At 37.0% G+C, this 18781-nt stretch overlaps 2 protein-coding genes and 1 pseudogene across 2 annotated transcripts; all 3 read left to right on the top strand.

Moving 5' to 3' along the window:
- The first annotated feature begins 752 nt into the window (after window positions 1-752).
- LOC108980530 (putative methyltransferase DDB_G0268948) lies at window positions 753-2131 on the top strand. Its single transcript, XM_018951471.2, has 2 exons — window positions 753-1011; window positions 1286-2131. Exons 1-2 carry the CDS (start codon window positions 862-864, stop codon window positions 1928-1930), a joined length of 795 nt encoding a protein of 264 aa, XP_018807016.2. The 5' UTR covers window positions 753-861; the 3' UTR covers window positions 1931-2131.
- A 1652-nt stretch (window positions 2132-3783) lies between these two features.
- Window positions 3784-5788, top strand: LOC108999327 (annotated as a pseudogene).
- A 3634-nt stretch (window positions 5789-9422) lies between these two features.
- Window positions 9423-10835, top strand: LOC109020637 (UPF0481 protein At3g47200-like). Its single transcript, XM_019003145.2, has one exon. The coding sequence runs from the start codon at window positions 9423-9425 to the stop codon at window positions 10833-10835; it is 1413 nt and encodes a 470-aa protein (XP_018858690.2).
- The last annotated feature ends 7946 nt before the right edge of the window (window positions 10836-18781 follow it).

Raw genomic sequence — 18781 nt, 5'->3', positions numbered from 1 at the left:
GGTCTCACCCCCACACATCGTTCAGAGCTCAGAGCCAACCAAAAAGAAGCAGAAGAAAAGCCGCTTACTGCCATCTGACATGCATGCTGCATCTTCTGTCTCCACAAGCCAAGTCAAACCCACCCTTCAGCGGTCCAAATCCGCTCCATGACAATGGTTTCGACAATGGTTTTTTTTTTTTTAATATAAAATAATGTTTTCTCGCACCAAGCTTTTATATATTTAAGTAGTTATATATCAAAGATCAAGTCGAAGTGGTAAAACTTCAACGTCTGAGGCCTCTTTCTTTATCAGCCATATATATATATATATATATATATATATGCGTCTGCGTATTCTGCAGTAATTATCGAGAACAGACTACGAACAGAGAAATTAGATCCGTCTCTTCAAATATTTAAATCCGAAAACAGTTCCTCACTCCCCAGTAGATTGGATTTTGTTACTAGTGATCTCGATGGAATAAAATCTAAAATTTTTATTCAACTTAATTTTTTTCTAATCTTTCATTAAAGTTCGAGTAGCGGACTGTAGAAATTTCGTGTAGTCTAAAAGTAGAACAAGCTTTATATAAAAAAAAAAAAATTAATTTTTTCACGATAATTTTATTTTTGATTTTCAAAAGGATTACGGATACTTTATATATCTGTGCACAAAGACGTAAATAGCATTTCTTAGAATAATTAGCCTCGGCTCGTGAAATTTTTGGTCAATAATGTCTGCATAATTGCCGTAAACGAAACTATCACGATCGATGCTTCCCCACCACAGATAGCCCTGCTCCCCATATATATATAAAGATAGCTAGGGTTGAATATATCTGACCTGAACGCTTGGAGAAACATAAACACAGAGACACAGATGGCAGAGTTGTTCATTAAACAGGCGGCACAGTATGCGGAGGGTCGGCCTAGCTACCCTTCAGAATTGTTTGAATTCATTGCTTCCAAGACACCGTGTCAAGACCAGGCATGGGACGTGGGCACCGGGAGCGGCCAGGCTGCTCGACATGTAAGTTTGCGGCCTTTTCCCTTTCCTCCCTCTAGAAGTTGCAACATCTTGTTGCCCTGAGAAAGTTGTCATGATGATCCTTTGTATGATCATGTCAGAATAAAAATTAGATTATTATTTCGAATTAAGTTTTCCGAGTAACTGATTAGTAAATGTAAAAATAGTCATTTAAGAGAAAGGCAGAAGCTAACAACTAGAGACATTGAATTCCATTTTAATAATTTGAATTTAGGAGACTTTTGATCTCATGCAACCACATCTCTTTGTTTTCCAGCTAGCTGGGATCTTCAAGAATGTCATAGCCACAGACACAAGCCCAAAACAGTTGGCATTCGGACCAAGGCTACCCAATATAAGATACCAACAGACCCCTCAAACCATGTCTGCAGCCGAGCTTGAACGCGATATTGCATCTCAATCAAGCATCGATCTTGTGACTATTGCACAGGCCATCCACTGGTTTGATCTCCCCATTTTCTACCAACAAGTGAAATGGGTACTCAAAAAACCTCATGGTGTCATAGCTGCATGGTGCTACACCACTCCAGAAGTCAATGACTTAGTTGATGCAGTCTTCCAACCATATTATACCATCACTGCAGGCCCTTATTGGGAGCCACCACGTATATTGGTGGATGAGAAGTACAAGACCATTGATTTTCCATTCGAGCCTGTGGATGGAGATGATGACACGGGGCCATTTGATCAGTTTGTAATCGAGAGATTGATGGATTTAGATAACTATTTTACATACTTAAGATCCTGGTCTGCGTATCAAATAGCGAGGGAGAAGGGTGTGGAGCTTTTGAGCGATGATGTGATTGAGGAGTTTACGCGTGCTTGGACTGAAGATGGACAAGACCAGAAGGTTGTGAAGTTTCCAATTTATCTGAGGATTGGAAGAGTGGGGAATATGTAAAAATCAAATGGCTAAACCATTTTGTTTCAGAGGAATTATGAATCCGTTTCCCATGTCAATAAGTGTGGTGGCTTTCAGCCACGACAGAGGGCTCACTATATATAGTACTTCATCTGTTGGACTGCTTCAAAACTCGCATTTATAGCGAAGTCCTAATTTATGGATTTGTTGGTCAATAAAATATGAGATCGAATTAACTTATTTGCACCATTCTCATTTGTTTTTCTTTTCATGCAACATCATTACTATAAGAGTACTGTAAAACAGAGAAGAAAAACAGAGAAGGCAAAGTAGAAGAAGCAAATTTCAAGATTCGTAACTTTCTTGATTTCTTGATGTATGTATATTTGTAAAATAGAATTGAGATGAGATGTATTTTCAAATAAGTTGAGATGAAAATTTTAAGATGAGATGTATTTCCAAAAAAGTCAACAAATGTCAAGTGTCAACATCTCATTCTTTAGAGTCAATACCGATATATTTTTAACATGTACAAGATCAAAAAAAGGTTCTTGTATAAAACAATAATTATCAACAAATCTCAAAATTATAGCTATTTGCTCTCTCTTAGACTCATCTCGTGTCTCATCAACAATAATGTAAAATTTAGAATTCCCAATATATTCACAAATTTTATTTCGCACAATCTTTGCAAGAACTTCCAAATTCTTTTTTTAAATTTTGGGTAAAATATACTTTAAAGATCTAAGAGTATTTTCCAAAATAAGTTTTACAAGTTTATCATTTTATAAAGCCAAGAGTTTAACTGTTTAAGCACATCCTTAAAATGCGAGTCATCAAATAATATCAATAGATGTTTTTACTCAATATGATTCAGAAATGCACAATGTTTTGCATCATTGATTTTTTTTTTCCAACTTCAAAGTCCCATAATACTAAATACATCTCATCCAGGATGTCAAAATGCTTGCAATGTAAAAAGATAATATGATAAATGATATGCAAAATCATTTGATGGAGAATACTCGTGCCAATATGCAAATTATATGAAACAAGAAGCTTGAAAGCGATGAGGATGTTTTTCTGAACTAGAAAATGTGTTTCAAGAGTCATATTTGATATGTACCCATTTTCTAATAAGTCATTTTTCATCATGTTGATTAATCGGATAGTCCCAAATATAAGGATGTAAACCGTTGTAAAGAATATATATCAACCTCTTTAGAATCGAGCATTGAAGATCCAAAATGAATCTCTTAGGACTCCACCATTGAAGAGTTAAGAGGATTTTCATCAGGTTCAACTAAGAGTTTTAAAAGAATACTCTGGAATGACAACTTCTTTTCTTTTGAAAAATGAGTCGATAATTTTTAATTTAGACATAATTCATAAACCTAAATTTAAAGTCTTACAACCACAAAATAAATAATCATTCAATAAATGTAATCATAGTTAGAAGGGATATTCTCCTCCCCCCCTGCCCAGTAAGTTGGGCCTGGGCTAGATACTAAGGCCCCTTTCAAACTGGAACATCCCCCTCCCCCACAACCCAAGAATCATCAAAAGGGTTTGCCCACAAACTTTGTTAACAGAAAGGAAATGCTTCGAGCGGGAAACAAGTGGAATGGGACAGACGAGACGCGTCAACTCTGACACTCACCTGTGATGACCAGCATTAAAGGATCCACACTGGCAAGCAAACGGAAAGCACAGACAACCCTTCATTCTCTAACAATGGGGACAAGAAGTGATCGCGCCAATCACCAACCGTCGAGACATCGCTCCAGAAGCCACACCGCATTAATGATGCCACCTCAGACGCCACACCCCATTAAAGGCAGTGACTGAGGCAACTGTGGGCGTGACACAAACCCCGGACACAAGGTACGAGAATGTCCTTCAAAACCTTGTACAAAAGCCATGATCCAAGTATGAATGAATCTCTCTGAACTCTATGATTTTCTAACAATTCTCTCAGAAGAACTATTAACTTTGGTATTAAAGGCTCTCCAGACCATCACCGAGCACATCTTTGTTTTTATGATCACAAGTAGAAACATTCTGACCCTGGTTGTAGGAACTCAGCCCAAGCGTACGAAACATGTCCTTACAATAGCCAAACCAAGTACTAGCTTGAGGTAGCAAGACGAGATATATTAGGACTTAATATCATAAATAAATTTATGAAATTTTCTATTTACATAACTATAACAAAAATACAAGGGATGAATATTTTTCTATAAATAAAATAATGTATGTTTTCTTGTTAAAAATACTAGACACGCATGAAGTATGTTGCATCTATATATGAAAGAAGGAAAGAAAGAAAGCCAAACCTTGTAGGCTGCCTTGTACGTTGTCCCACAATTTATTGATGCTACATACTTCATGTAGACAAAGAATCAGAATGAGTAGACGACGTTCCACCTTTGTCAATGTAAGTTTTAGCCAAGTTTTCTCCAGAAAGTGAAAGAAAGAATCGGAATGAGTAGACGGCAGAAGCAGAAAAAATGTCCTAGCGCCCTCACTACCCTCCAATTGACAGATAAAAATACCTAAATTCTTCTATTCGTCTTTTATAAAAACTTAAAAAGATAATAGATTCTATCAATAATTGATTTGAGATGAATGATCCCACACCATACACGTCCATTTCTTTCTCATATATCTCATTATCTTCATCTTTCATCTATGTTTAAATTCAGAATTGTTTGAATTCATTGCTTCCAAGGCACCGTGTCAAGACCTGGCATGGGACGTGGGCACCGGGAACGGCCAGGCTGCTCGACATGTAAGTTTGCGGCCTTTTCCCTTTCCTCCCTCAAGAAGTTGCAACATCTTGTTGCCCTGAGAAAAATGTGATGATCATTTGTATGATCATGTCAGAATAAAAATTAGATTATTATTTCGAATTAAGTTTTCCGAGTAACTGATTAGCAAATGTAAAAATAGTCATTTGAGAGAAAGGCAGAAGCTAGCAATTACTAGAGACATTGAATTCCATTTTAATAATTTGCATTTTGGAGACTTTTGATCTCATGCAACCACATCTCTTTGTTTTCCAGCTAGCTGGGATCTTCTAGAATGTCATAGCCACAGACACAAGCCCAAAACAGTTGGCATTCGGACCAAGGCTACCCAATATAAGATACCAACAGACCCCTCAAACCATGTCTGCAGCCGAGCTTGAACGCGATATTGCATCTCAATCAAGCATCGATGTTGTGACTATTGCACAGGCCATCCACTGGTTTGATCTCCCCATTTTCTACCAACAAGTGAAATGGGTACTCAAAAAACCTCATGGTGTCATAGCTGCATGGTGCTACACCACTCCAGAAGTCAATGACTCAGTCAACCATATTATACCATCGCTGCAGGCCCTTATTTGGAGCCACCAATTAGATTGGTGGATGAAAAGTACAAGACAATTGATTTTCCATTCGAGCCTGTGAATGGAGCTGATGAAACAGGGCCATTTGATCAGTTTGTAATCGAGAGATTGATGGATTTAGATAACTATTTTACATACTTAAGATCATGGTCTGCGTATCAAACAGCGAGGGAGAAGGGTGTGGAGCTTTTGAGTGATGATGTGATTGAGGAATTTACGCGTGCTTGGACTGAAGATGGACAAGACCAGAAGGTTGTGAAGTTTCCAATTTATCTGAGGATTGGAAGAGTGGGGAATATTTAAAAAACCAAATGGCTAAACCATTTTGTTTCAGAGGTATTATGAATCCGTTTCCCATGTCAATAAGTGTGGCTTTCAGCCACGACAGAGGGCTCACTATAGTTCATCTGTTGGACTGCTTCAAAACTCGCATTTATAGCGAGTCCTAATTTCTTGATTTGTTGGTCAATAAAATATGAGATCGGATTAACTTATTTGCGCCATTCTCAATTGTTTTTCTTTTCATGCAGCATAATTACTATTATTGAACCATCTAAAACTTATCTCTCAGATAATCCTCTTTACGTAGCACCACCACATAATATCACATGTGTTTAATTAAAAATTAGAAAAAAAATATATATTCAAATCAAAAGACCGTATGTCAAAAAATACAAAAAGAAAAAAAAAATTGAAATTCTAAATTACCTCTACCCTTTTTGATTTATTTTTTAATAAACTACATGGTATTACATGATAGTGTCACGTCAAGAGAATAATCCAAACATTAGTTTTTTATGACCAAATAACATTATTTAATATTATAAATATAAATATGAGATATTAGTTTAGGGTCTCTCACTTCCTCTTATTTTCTATCTTAATTCTTTTTCAAATGAAATCCTACTTACAGAATATAAAAAAACAAAAAACAGTAATGCTAAACAGTAATTCTTCAGGCACTCTTATTGAATTTTAGCTGCAAATGATATGGGCACTCGAGTTTCATGTTTTTATTCTCTAATATTTGGAGTGAGTAATTCTCTTATGTATCATAGTTGAATAATTGGTTTTTGCCCAATTATGTATAATGTTCCAATGTTTATGTAAGTTTTGCATGTTCCAAGTATTGCAAATGTAGGTATAGAGGGTTAAACCTTTGCTGGTTCAATTGCAGGTATATTGCATACTCTATACATAATCTATATGCTGAACAAATTATATCATATACACTTGACAGTATTTTTATTCTTATTTATGTGGGGGAGGTCTTAGATTCAAGGCCACTTACGAAGTGTTGATTCTATATTTACTTGGTTGTGGTGGCTAACATCTTTTGAATGCTTTTTTTCTTTAACTTTCTCTTTCACAGATACAACTTACTGTAGTCATCTATTAGAGTTGGATGTAAGATGAAAGATGTGAATAGGTCGGTAGCTAGCGGACTGAAGTTTTATACACACATGTACACTTGTATTGCTTAGTGTCTAAACATATTCATAAATTTTAGGGAGGCAATTTTCAAGAATTTTATGAACAAGGTACCACTTAATAATTTTTCACACTCTCTACTTATTTCAACTAACTCTCAATTATCTTGGTGGCTATTCAAAGTCTTGAGCAGTCTTGGGTAGTAGACGTTGAATAAAAAAATACTCATGAGCTTACCAAACAAAATGTTCTTCCTCTTTTTGTTATGATAAGTTTGGATGAGATGTCTGATCTTGGCACTTGATAATTGAGATTCTGACATGCTTTTGTTTATAATACCTTTACTAAATGGCTGCTAGAATGTTATCAAATTTAATATAGTTTGCTGTTTTTTTCTTTCTAGTTTCACAACATAGTTGGGGTTTTTGTATATACAGATTATTTGTCAAGTGCTTTCTTTGACATGTTTGATGTTATGTTCTTTTGATTCTTTTAAAATTGCAGTCCCTTGAGTGAAAGTGTTAAGAGTAGTTGGGGATGGTTTTGTTGTTCCCACAACTCAAGTTCAATGTAAGCCAATAACTAAGGTCTTCAAATCTGTTGCGCTATTTTGCATGAATGGGTTATACACTTTACAGTTTACAAACTTTATTTTATAGCATTTATTTTGCTCAAGTACAAAGTTTTTTTTTTTTTAATTTTATAGGAAGCCTATAATATGAATGTGTATTGTATTTTTCATGCATCCTGTTTAGTGTAATTTTTTTTTTAATTTTTTAATAGACTATTTCCGGCAACAATAATTTGCCGGAAATATTTTTTTAGACTATGTGCCTAATTCTGGCGATACAACATCCCCGAAAATAGTTATTTGCATCACTAGATATAGACGCAAAAATCCGCAATTTATATCGCGGCAAATGTCTATTTGCTGCTAAAATAATCTCCAGAAAAAGTCATCTGGCAACGTAATGTGTTTTTGCAGCGAAATTTATGCCTTATTTGGCAACACAATATCGCCCAAAAAACTCAATATTTTACTGCCCAACAAAACGTCAGAAATTCATATTCTAGACTCGACGACGACGACAACATTCCGGCAATGGAAAAATGGCCAGAAATATCTATTTACGAAAAAAGCCCTTTTTCTTGTAGAATTTCAATGTATGATCAGACATAAAATATGTGGACGTGTGATTCCAAACTTGTATCTAAACAATGATCGTGAACTCCTATACTAATTATTAAAGCAGTAGAACTTTTTTTTTTATTATTTTATAGAAGGAACGTCATTCATAGATAAACTCAAATTACACATGAGAATTGTCCAACCAGACGTATTGAGCAACAAAATAAAGAACAGAACACATCCACATCTCCACATCTTGTACTCTCCAAGCATGTTTTGCTAAGAAGTGAGCCATGACTTGATCCTCCATGAGTGGAACATGTTGTATCCGATATTCTTGGAATTGCTTTAGCATATTCTTCACCTCAGAGATGAGATTACCTAGCACTGATAAGGATTTCCCAGCTGCCTGTAAAGTCTCGACTAAGATCAAGCTGTCACTTTCTAATATGATCTTTGTCATTCCCAGTTGAGAGCTAAACTGCAATCCTCTATATATTGCCAATAATTCCAATGATTCAGCTTCCAATTACACCTCATGTTCTTATTTGCAAACTGCAATGACAACCTGACCATTCTCATCCCTTACTACAGTGCCCCCCTGCCTTTTGATAATCAAAGAACACTGCCCCCATCAAAATTTAGTTTAAAGAAACCTGTTGGATGAGCATTCCAGCATGGAATAGGTTTCATGCAGTAAAGCTAATTTTCATGCATTGTTACGTGCCTGTAAAGTGCATGTTTGAGTAGTAGATAAATACTAATCATGAAATAATAGCTAGTGCATGTACCATTAATTTATTTCACTTGTTTGAGTTCATGAAGTGCATCTTATGACATTTATTGAATATTTAATACTTTATAAAAAAAAAAACCTATATGGATAATAACAAATGTTGTAAAATTGTTGGACTCAGTACTTTATATATATGGTATATAGGTATATCTGTCTCCCACTTAAAAAACACTTGAGTAAGAACTTGAGGATACGTTGATATATAGAAATTATTATGGATGAAATCTATAATATAATTTCTCGTTCACCATTCCTAGTAAATAGTCCGTATACGTGGGTCCACCAACAACTTTCAAAGTGTAAATTAAAGTATATATTCATAGGCGCTATTAATAAAATTGGGATAGTGTACTCCATCTTTTAAAAAATAAAAAGGTATTGAAACCTTATGACTAATAAATTAAAGATCAGTTTATCCACTTGCAATGATGTATATGGTATGGAGCCATGCATGCGATATCACTAGTTGTAGATTATATTCCAAGCTTGCTATGTTTGAAATACATTTGCTCCAGTGGAGTGAGTGCATATGATTCCAAGCTTTAGTTTCGAGTAAAAGCGACAGTTTTCCAAAAACTGCTGTAATATTCCAAGACTGCTATGTTTGTAAAGACATTAATTTGTACGTACTGTGCATTTGATTCCAAGCTTATTAAGCAATTAATTGACATTCCCAAATTTCTCAAACCAGGGACGTTTACAAAAGTACTGTCCAATTAAGAACTACAGGCAGCAATTAATATTACTAGATTTTAACTGCGTTGTTGGGAGCGAACTTGCAATGGCCGAATCCGCACATGAGGCGCAAAGCGATGCAGTCCCAACCCCTACCGTGGAGGAAAGGTTATTTGAAATGTTCGAGGATACGAAGAATCAAACCCAAACGGACGGACCACCAAAAATACAGAAGGTTATATTCTTGCTCCGAGATCACAAACATTTCGTCAAGCACTACGAGCCAAGAGTGGTATCTCTGGGTCCTATCCATCATGGTAATAAGAAGTACCAGCTATCAGAGAAGTTCAAGCTTAGATTGGCAAGAGAATTTGTCAAAAGGAGCGGCAATAGTATAAAAGATATATTCATGGCGATTAAAAAGAAAATTACGGAACTCAGGGACTGCTACGAGGTGGAGGTGAACGAAAAATACAAAAATGATGTTGTCCTCACCTGGATATTGGTCATTGACGGCTCTGCAATCCTGCAATACATATGCTCTGCTGTTGCAGACGAGTTCAAAAAGTTTAAAATAAAAGCCGACAGTGTAGCCTTCTGTCAACAGGATTTGTTCTTGCTGGAGAACCAAGTTCCCTATCGTCTTCTCGAGGAGTTAATGAGCCTGAGCGAGATGAAAGAAAAGTTAGAGAAATCGATTGATGAATTCATTAAAAGAAACCTGAATATGAGAATAATGAATCAGCAATCGAGCCAAGAACAAGCTGGAGAATCAGGAAAAAGTAAAAAGCCAACCCATCTTCTCGACCTTCTGAGGACAAGTCTCTTGGGCCCGGCAAGAAAACCAAAGGAAGGAGAACAGAGCTCACGAAAGCAGCAAAAGAACAAAACAAAGAACGACCGAGATTGGCAATCGTATCGCAACATGCAGGAGCTTATAGCAGCAGGAATCCATGTGAAGCGAAGTGAAGATAATTCCTTGAGAGGCATATCTTTTAGTAGAAAATTCAACTTCTACCCGGGATTCCTCTCGCTTCCTCCACTAATTGTGGATGACTCGACGGGGCCTAAGTTCTTGAACTTAATAGCCTACGAAATGTGTCTGGACTTCCAAAATGACTTCGGCATCACCTCGTACATATCCTTCCTCGATTCACTCATCGATGAAGCCAACGACGTCAAGGAACTAAGGAAAGCACGCGTGCTCTTCAACCTCCTCGGCAGCGACGAAGAAGTGGCTCGGCTCTTCAATGAGATTGGCACCGACTTAGTGCCTAACATCGACGAGTATGACGATGTCAAGTGGCAGATTCAGGAATACTATGACAAAACTTGGGTGACATGGGTGGCCGAATTCTTCCACAATCATTTCAGCAGCCCGTGGACGCTGCTTGCTTTTTTTGGCGCATTATTCGCGCTTGCTCTGAGTGCCACTCAGACTTGGTACGCAGTGGACTCTCCCCCCAGCCCCTGCGATAAGTTCTGCGAGAAATTCAATCAAAACTTACGAAAGGGATGATAGAAGGTACTCAAAATAATTAATTTGTTCGTGGTTTTCTTTTGCATCTATTATCATCTTATCTAAAGGAAATGGCTTCTTTGCCTCGATAGGGCGGTTGTTTCCGATTAATAAACGAACCGTAAGAGTTCTGCATTTGTCATGATTTCGCATTAAGGTCATTCCCCCCAAGACCATGTTAGTGTATTGATTTGTTTGTTTTGGTTGTGTAACGTGTTTGAGATGAAATAAAATATGATTCAGATCATATATATAAATATATATATATATATTGTGTAGGGTATTCATCTTTCTCATCTCTATATTATATTTTCTTATGAACATAACATCTTTATTTCTTTTTCAATTTTCAGGATAAAGGAAGTCTTACTAAGAATTTTTTTTTTTTTAACAAGAGAATGACAACTCATTTTATTGATTACCTTCACTTGTGGCAGAAGAAAATTATAGTTACAACAAGACACCTAGAGAATACAAATAAGCAAAAAACCAAAACCTAGACATCAAAATTGCTAAGACATCCAGATACAGAACAAACTATCAATGAAGTACAGGGTAAAACCAAAACTAGACATTAGAGAACCAACCTTAGACAAAAACAAATAAAACTTGCAAGAAAAGATACATACAAATAAGAATAAGAAAAACAAATAAACCAAAAAATAACTTACTAGGAACAGCACTACGAGATCCGTAAATAAGGAAGACCAATTATGTCCAGAGAAGACCTCTAAGACAATCTGAATTTAAACCACCAGCTCTCTACTTGACAAGAAAATCAGCCACGACATTACCTTGTCGAAAAACATGGCTCACTCTATATTTCATGCAATTAAAATAAACATGTAATTCATCCCAAAATCCTCTAAATACCATATATTATAGTCACCCTTGGTAAGTTAATTAACCAGGAGATGTGAATCACAATCTCAATCCCAACCCGAGAGAATCCCAATTGATAGCACCTACGAACACCTTCCAACAAACTTCTCATTTCAGCAAAATTATTAGTACCCGGGTCCAAAACCATAGAATAAGCCGCAAGTAACCTACCACAGTCATCACGAATAACACCCCCAGCTCTTGATGGCTCAGGATTACCAAAACTACTACCATCAGTATTAAATTTCACCCAACCCTGATGAGGCTAAATCCACCTCACCACACAAACCTTCTTTGGTCTAGGTAATAAGACCGGAATATTCAGTGTATGTAAAATAGCAACATCTTTAGTAGAAATTCTAGAAACTTTCATGATCAGGTCTATAATACGGCAAAGCCATAATTTAATAACATGTCTAACCAACTCAACCATGTCAACCTTATCTTCATAACGGACCTTACAACATCTATCTCAAAGCTTCCAAGAAACAATAGACGGGAAAAGACCAAATATAATCCACACCTATTAAAGATGAATATTTGTACAATGGAATCATATACAGCAAGCACTTTCTCTTTAGTATGTTTGCCACCCTGCGTTTTTTTTTCCCCTCAAAGTTTTGATACCAAACTTGCATTGTAAATGAAGACTCTAGCGTGTATCACATGATCCGCATTTCTATTCGGTCTTTTCTCTTCTTCTTCTTTTTCGAATTTATGGCTCATCAAACTAACATCTAAATAACCATCTTGAATTCCTCAAGCTAAAGCTAGTTTCCATGAGTTGTTACATGTTAGGCGTAAATCTTAGTACTAGTTAGAATGATAATGAAATTGCTATATATATATATATATATATATCTTTTATTAATTAACTATATATCTTGTTTGTGTCCACGTACACTTGATTCTTTTTACTCGTAAGTTGACGTAGATAACATATATATCTTTGAGCTGATATGTTATAAGTGTCTGTCTGGATGATATATCTTTTATATTAACTTATAAATTAATTTTTTTATTGGTGGATTCGTACAATGAACCAACCATTATATTATCAAGACTGAAAACACTGATCGGCATGAAATCAAGAATTTTGAAATCCCAAATTAAGCTGATTTGAAATCTGTCCTATATTTTGGACCAAGAGAGTTTGATGGATAAAGTGGATTTGATACCTATCTTGCTTGATGGATAAAGCCATGATACACTCATCATTGATAACTTTATTCAGAAAAGTGTACGTACTGCACTCGGGTAATTAAGCTCTCATGTACAGGTTTCATCAATTCGCAGTACTTTTAAATAAATATCTCCCAATATTTCTAGATTTTTAAATTATAATATTGTTATCGAATTTTGTTATTCATCATCTTCATAGGTAATATACTATAATTTTTTTTTATTCTTCTTAAATTTATTAAATTCACACATTTAATAAGAAAAAAAAATATAGTGTGATATATAGAGATAATGAATAAAATTTTTCTTCCTCCCTTTAGAAATTGCAACATCTTCATGTTGCCGATGGGATGTCCCGTTTAATGTGAATGTGTGGTAAAAACGTTACCAGCTTTGAGCTTATGCCACAATTGGAGCAACAGATCCCTGATCAACATCTCCAAAAATTCAAGGCATTGGTTTTACATTATCTACTTTGCATTTTCTGCAGATTACAGCATTCCACCAGCCCAAATTGCCCGGAGAAAGTTGTGATCAACTTTTGTATGATAAACTGCATAAACTAATCGGACAATATAGGTTCAAAAAACAATGAATAGGAAAAAATAGACCTAGTCCTGGGTTGTGGAACCCCAAATCTCAAATGGTATTGGACCACACGAACATGTTACAAGAAACATGGCCTTTTCCAGCATCTAAATTTGCCCCAAATAACCATAAAAATCGCTGCTAATAATTACTTGCAACGAATTTTGCTGCGCCGACAGAAGATTTTAACATTTTGCGGTGGTTTAATTCGCCGCAATTATCATTAAAATCGCTGTAAAAGTAAAAATAATATTTACGTCGAAACTTTTCGTCGCAATTAGTATTAAAATCGCCGCAAAAGATCGAGAAAAAAAAAGGTTTGGGTTGAAAGCCGCGTCGACCAAGAAATTGCCGTGAATAATGACTTATTGCGACGATATTAATTCCAGCAGACCAAAAATCACCACAATAGAGCCATTTTCTTGTAGTAACATGAAGTTTTGACTGTAATGTACCCACAAAAGAAATTATGAAGGGAAAGTGTTTCATTATATTGTGAAGACCTTCCCTTTTTTTTTTTTTTAAGAAAATGACGGTATCTCAATTTTATTGATAGCCCTCACTTTTGGCAGAGTAAAATCGTAATTACAACCAGATATCTGTAGGTTACAAATAAGCATAAAGACCAAGATTCAGGTATCAAAAACCAAAAAGGACAAACCTTAAAAAGACAAAAAATAAAAGGTTCTGTTTGCCTATTCGTATCAACTAGAGAGGCGCTAAACGTTTGCATTTTGTAGACTATTGTTCTAACACTTTTTTTTTCCCTTTTAGCTGACTGGTGTTAAATAACAGAGTAAAGAAAGAAATAAACACAGCAACGGAATGTAGGAAACTTTTCCTTGGTATGATAACAGTTACACAGTGGTCTATATAAAGACTTTTACAAGAGAATCACAGAATAAAAGTTTGTTACATCACAGCAGAGACCAACCATCTACTCTGCAGTGCGAGGAAATCTGTTTTGCAGTGTATGGTTTACAATTTGTTGTGCCTCTGCAGTAGCTGTTGTGCTGTGTGTACTGTTATGCCGTGTGACATTATTTATACTGGATGTATGTATGTTAATATGCCCCCTTGAGTCCAAGGGGGTGTCAACTCGTTTGAGATGAGATTTGAAGTTGTTGAATTTTTCTGCTACAATTGGCTTGGTCAAAACATCGGTTATTTGCTCTTTTGAGCTGCAAAATGCAATCTTGAAAGTGTTGGCTGCAACTCTATCAAGAACAAAGTGATAATCTATATTCATGTGTTTTGTTTTGGAATGATAAACAGGATTAGCACATAAGTAGGTAGCTCCAAGGTTATCACACCAAAGTGTTGGTGCTTGATGCAAGGTTAATCCAAGTTCTCGAATAAGGGTCTGAAGCCAAAGTAACTCTACTGCTGTGGATGCTAAGGACTTGTACTCAGCTTCAGTGGAAGACCTTGCAACAGTCTTCTATTTCTTGGAGCTCCAAGATATGAGATGCTTGCCAAGAAAAATACATAAACCCCCAGTGGATTTCCTATCGTCGGGACAACCTCTCCAATCCACATCTGAGTATGCATGAAGTGTAAAACTGGAAGGAGATGCAAAAAGGAGACCTTGATTTAAGGTACCTTTAAGATACCTCAGGATTCTTTTCAAAGCAATCCAGTAAGTGAGTTTGGGTGTGTGCATGAACTGACAGATTTTATTCACTGCAAAGGCTATATCGGGTTTGGTTAGTGACAGATATTGGAGGCCACCAACTAAACTACGATATAAGGTCGGGTCATCAAAATCAGGAGAGTCAAACTTTGAGAGTTTGATAGAAGAGGCCATTGGAGAGGTTACGGGCTTGGACTGCAGCATGTTGCTGGGTGTGAGAAGCTGTTTGATATATTTCCTTTGAGAAAGTAGGAGACCACCAGAAGTATAGTCAATTTCGAGTTCAAGGACAAATGAGAGTTTTCTGAGGTCACGGACTGGAAAGGCAAGGCTTATATCATGGATCAATGTATTAATGGCAAAGGACTGTGAGGCAATGATAACTATGTCATCTACATACACAAGTAGAAACATACAGATAGCACCATGATTGAAAATAAAAAGTGAGGGATCAGCTTTAGAGGCCAAGAAACCATACTCAGTTAACCATGAGCTGAGCTGAGCAAACCAGGCCCTTGGTGCTTGTTTGAGTCCATAGATAGCCTTTATGAGTTTGCACACATAGTTGGGATTAGTTGAATTTACAAATCCTTGAGGCTACTACATGAAAACTTCATCAGTGAGTGTACCATGTAGAAAGGCATTTTCTATGTCTAGCTAACGCAGGGACCAGCCGTGAGAGACAGCAATGGAAAGGATAATCCGAATTGTTGTTGGCTTAACAACTGGGCTGAAGGTCTCGTGATAGTCTATGTCAGGCTGTTGATGAAAGCCTTTGGCAACTAATCTGGCTTTTCTCCTTTGAAAAGAGCCATCGGCATTTGTTTTAGTTCTAAAAACCCATCGACAATCGAGAATGTTGGAATTTGGAGAGGGAGGAACCAAAATCCAAGTATTGTTTTTAAGCAAGGCAACATACTCTATTTCCATTGCTTGACGCCAATCGAAGAACTTGGAAGCTACTAAATAGCTTGATGGGTCATCGGGAACCGAGGCACTAGTAGTGAGACACTGTCGAGAAGGGTAGGGCACGGTTCCATCAGTGAAAACTTTGGGACGGGAAGAATGAGTTTGAGCTCTAGTGATGATGGGGGATCTAGGCGAGATAAGGATTGTTGACGACGCGGGAGGACTGGATGTGGTTAAGATGTTGGATGAATCTGGGGCGCGAGAGGTTGACGAAGACAATGAGGAAGTATTCTGGGGGAAATTAGATGGACCAGGGCCTAAGAGAGAGGGTGTGCACTGAGTAGATGTTAGATCGGGTTGGGAGGAAGTTGGGTGTGGGCCTAAAATGGATGTATTAAAAAATGGAAGCAGAGTGTGAGATTGGGAAGAATTGAGAGATGGGCTGGTGGGCTTTGTCCGAGGAAAGGGAAAAGAAGACTTGTGAAATGTAACATCTCGTGAAATGTACATTTTATTGTTGGCAAGATCTAAACATTTGTAGCCTTTGTGTGTTGTATTGTAGCCCAAAAATAAACAGGATGTGGAACGAAAATTGAATTTGTGAGAGAGATATGGCCTTAGATTGGGCCAGCATTGGCAACCAAAAACTTTTAAGAAATTATAATCAGGATCACTTTTGTAAACTTTGAAAAATGGGGAATGATTTTGAAGAGTTGGAGTGGGAAGCCTGTTTATGAGGTAAACAACAGTTTCAAAGGCATCGGCCCAATATGTGAAGGGAAGAGATGCTTGGGCTAAAAGAGCGAGCCCAGTTTCAACTATATGATGATGTTTTCTTTCAACAAGTCCGTTTTGTTGATGAGTGTGGGGACATGAAATACAATGATTAATTCCAAGTTTTTGACACAAGGAGGTGATGGGTTTGAATTCACCACCTTCATTAGTTTGAAGATTAAGTAATTTGGTATTAAATAATCTTTCAACAAATGGCAAAAATTTTAAAAATATATGAATTGCATCCGATTTGAATTTAATGGGAAATAACCACGTATATCTGGTAAAATGGTCTACAAAAGAGATGCAGTATTTGAAGCCCAACCGAGATACATAAGGGGTTGGGCCCCATAGATCAGAACAAATCAAAGCTAAGGGCCTATTGTAAAGGGCCTGACTAAAGGAAAATGGCAGCTGATGAGATTTGGCCAACAAACACACTGGACATTTGAAGACGCCTTCAGTGGGACAAACAGATAAGCATTTGTTGCGCAGGATGCGATTGACAAGAGCTAAGGAAGGGTGGCCCATTCGTCTACGCCATTAAGCAAGGGAGGTTTTCTCACTGACATTGACGGTGGGAGAGGAAGCACTGATAGCTAGAAAAATGTAGAGTCCATCACGGGTTGGACCGGTGAGGAGGATTTTCTTGGTCATTGAGTCCTTCACAAAAAAATGGGATGAGTGAAATTCGAAGAAACAATGATTGTCAATACAAAATCGAAGCACAGATATGAAGTTTTTGGTGATTGAAGGTACGTGAAAAAGATTACGAAGAAGAAATGGAGAAGAGTCAGTGGAAAGAGAGGTGTCACCGTGGTTAAGAATAGGAAGACCAATGCCGTTTCCAATCCGAATTGTTTCTCCACCAGTGTACGGTTTCGAGGAAACGTTTAAGTTGGCCAGATCGTTGGTGATATGGTGTGTAGCCGCAAATTCAGGATACCAAATGTTGTCTGATATTGAACTTGGAGTAGTGTAATTAGCAAAAAAATCATTTTGAGTAGAGAAATTGTTTGGAGAATCATACTGATAGGAATGATTAAACTTGTTTCGACATTGGAGAGCAACATGTCCATACTTGTTGCAGACTTGACAGGTAGGCCTGCATGTTGTGTTGTTGGATGCCATTGTTGGTTTGAAAGGTACGTCCACCACGATTATTGTTTAACATTCTGCCACATCCACGACCTTGCCTACCATTTCTGAAGTGACCACGACCTCGATAAGGATTTGATCCGCTGAAGTTGGCAAAAAAGTCAAGCGAAGCTGTGCTATTTTTTGCATTATGAGAGAGTCGACTTTCATGGATTAAGAGAAGTTGGTATAGTTCATGAGAGGTTAATGGTTCAGCTCTTGTGGTGATAAAAGTGATAAAAGCTTCATGGGCAAAGCCTAAACCATTGAGGAGATAGGAAACAAGCTCCTTCACAGATATGATATTGCCAGTGGCAGCAAGAGAATCGGCAAGTAAGCGTACTTTGCAAAAATAATCCATAATGGATTGTTCACCTCTGGATAGATTTGTAAGTTGGAACCTGATTTGGAATTCTTTTGTTTGAGAGTGAGAAGAGAACATTGAAGCCAGTGAGTTCCAAAGATCTTTATAGCGCCTTCGACCCCCACGTATTATTTTAGTGGAGTTCGTGACACCGGAATGATGACCACACGGATCACGCACCCTAACGACCAATGCTCAAAGTGTGTACAACATGTAATAAGTGTACAAAATAATATTCGCAGCGGAGAAATAAAAAGGTATTTCTTTATTAAGTACTAGAATTGTTCAAAAACAGAAAAGTAACTTTACTAGGATTAAACAGTCATTCGACAGATAAATTAAATACAGGAAATAACATAAGGGAAACAAATCTCATAACGCTAAACAGTAACTTAGCAAGTCAAACCTCCGGCGGAGCTGATTCCTCAAGCTCATACTCGGGCTCTGCGTCAGATTCTACGGAACCATAAGACGAAA

This window comes from Juglans regia, chromosome 4, assembly GCF_001411555.2.
Source record: "Juglans regia cultivar Chandler chromosome 4, Walnut 2.0, whole genome shotgun sequence".
In the NCBI taxonomy this organism is placed as follows: Eukaryota; Viridiplantae; Streptophyta; class Magnoliopsida; order Fagales; family Juglandaceae; genus Juglans; species Juglans regia.
Note: the sequence above shows the minus strand (reverse complement) of the source record. Positions and strands in the feature narration are given on the sequence as shown.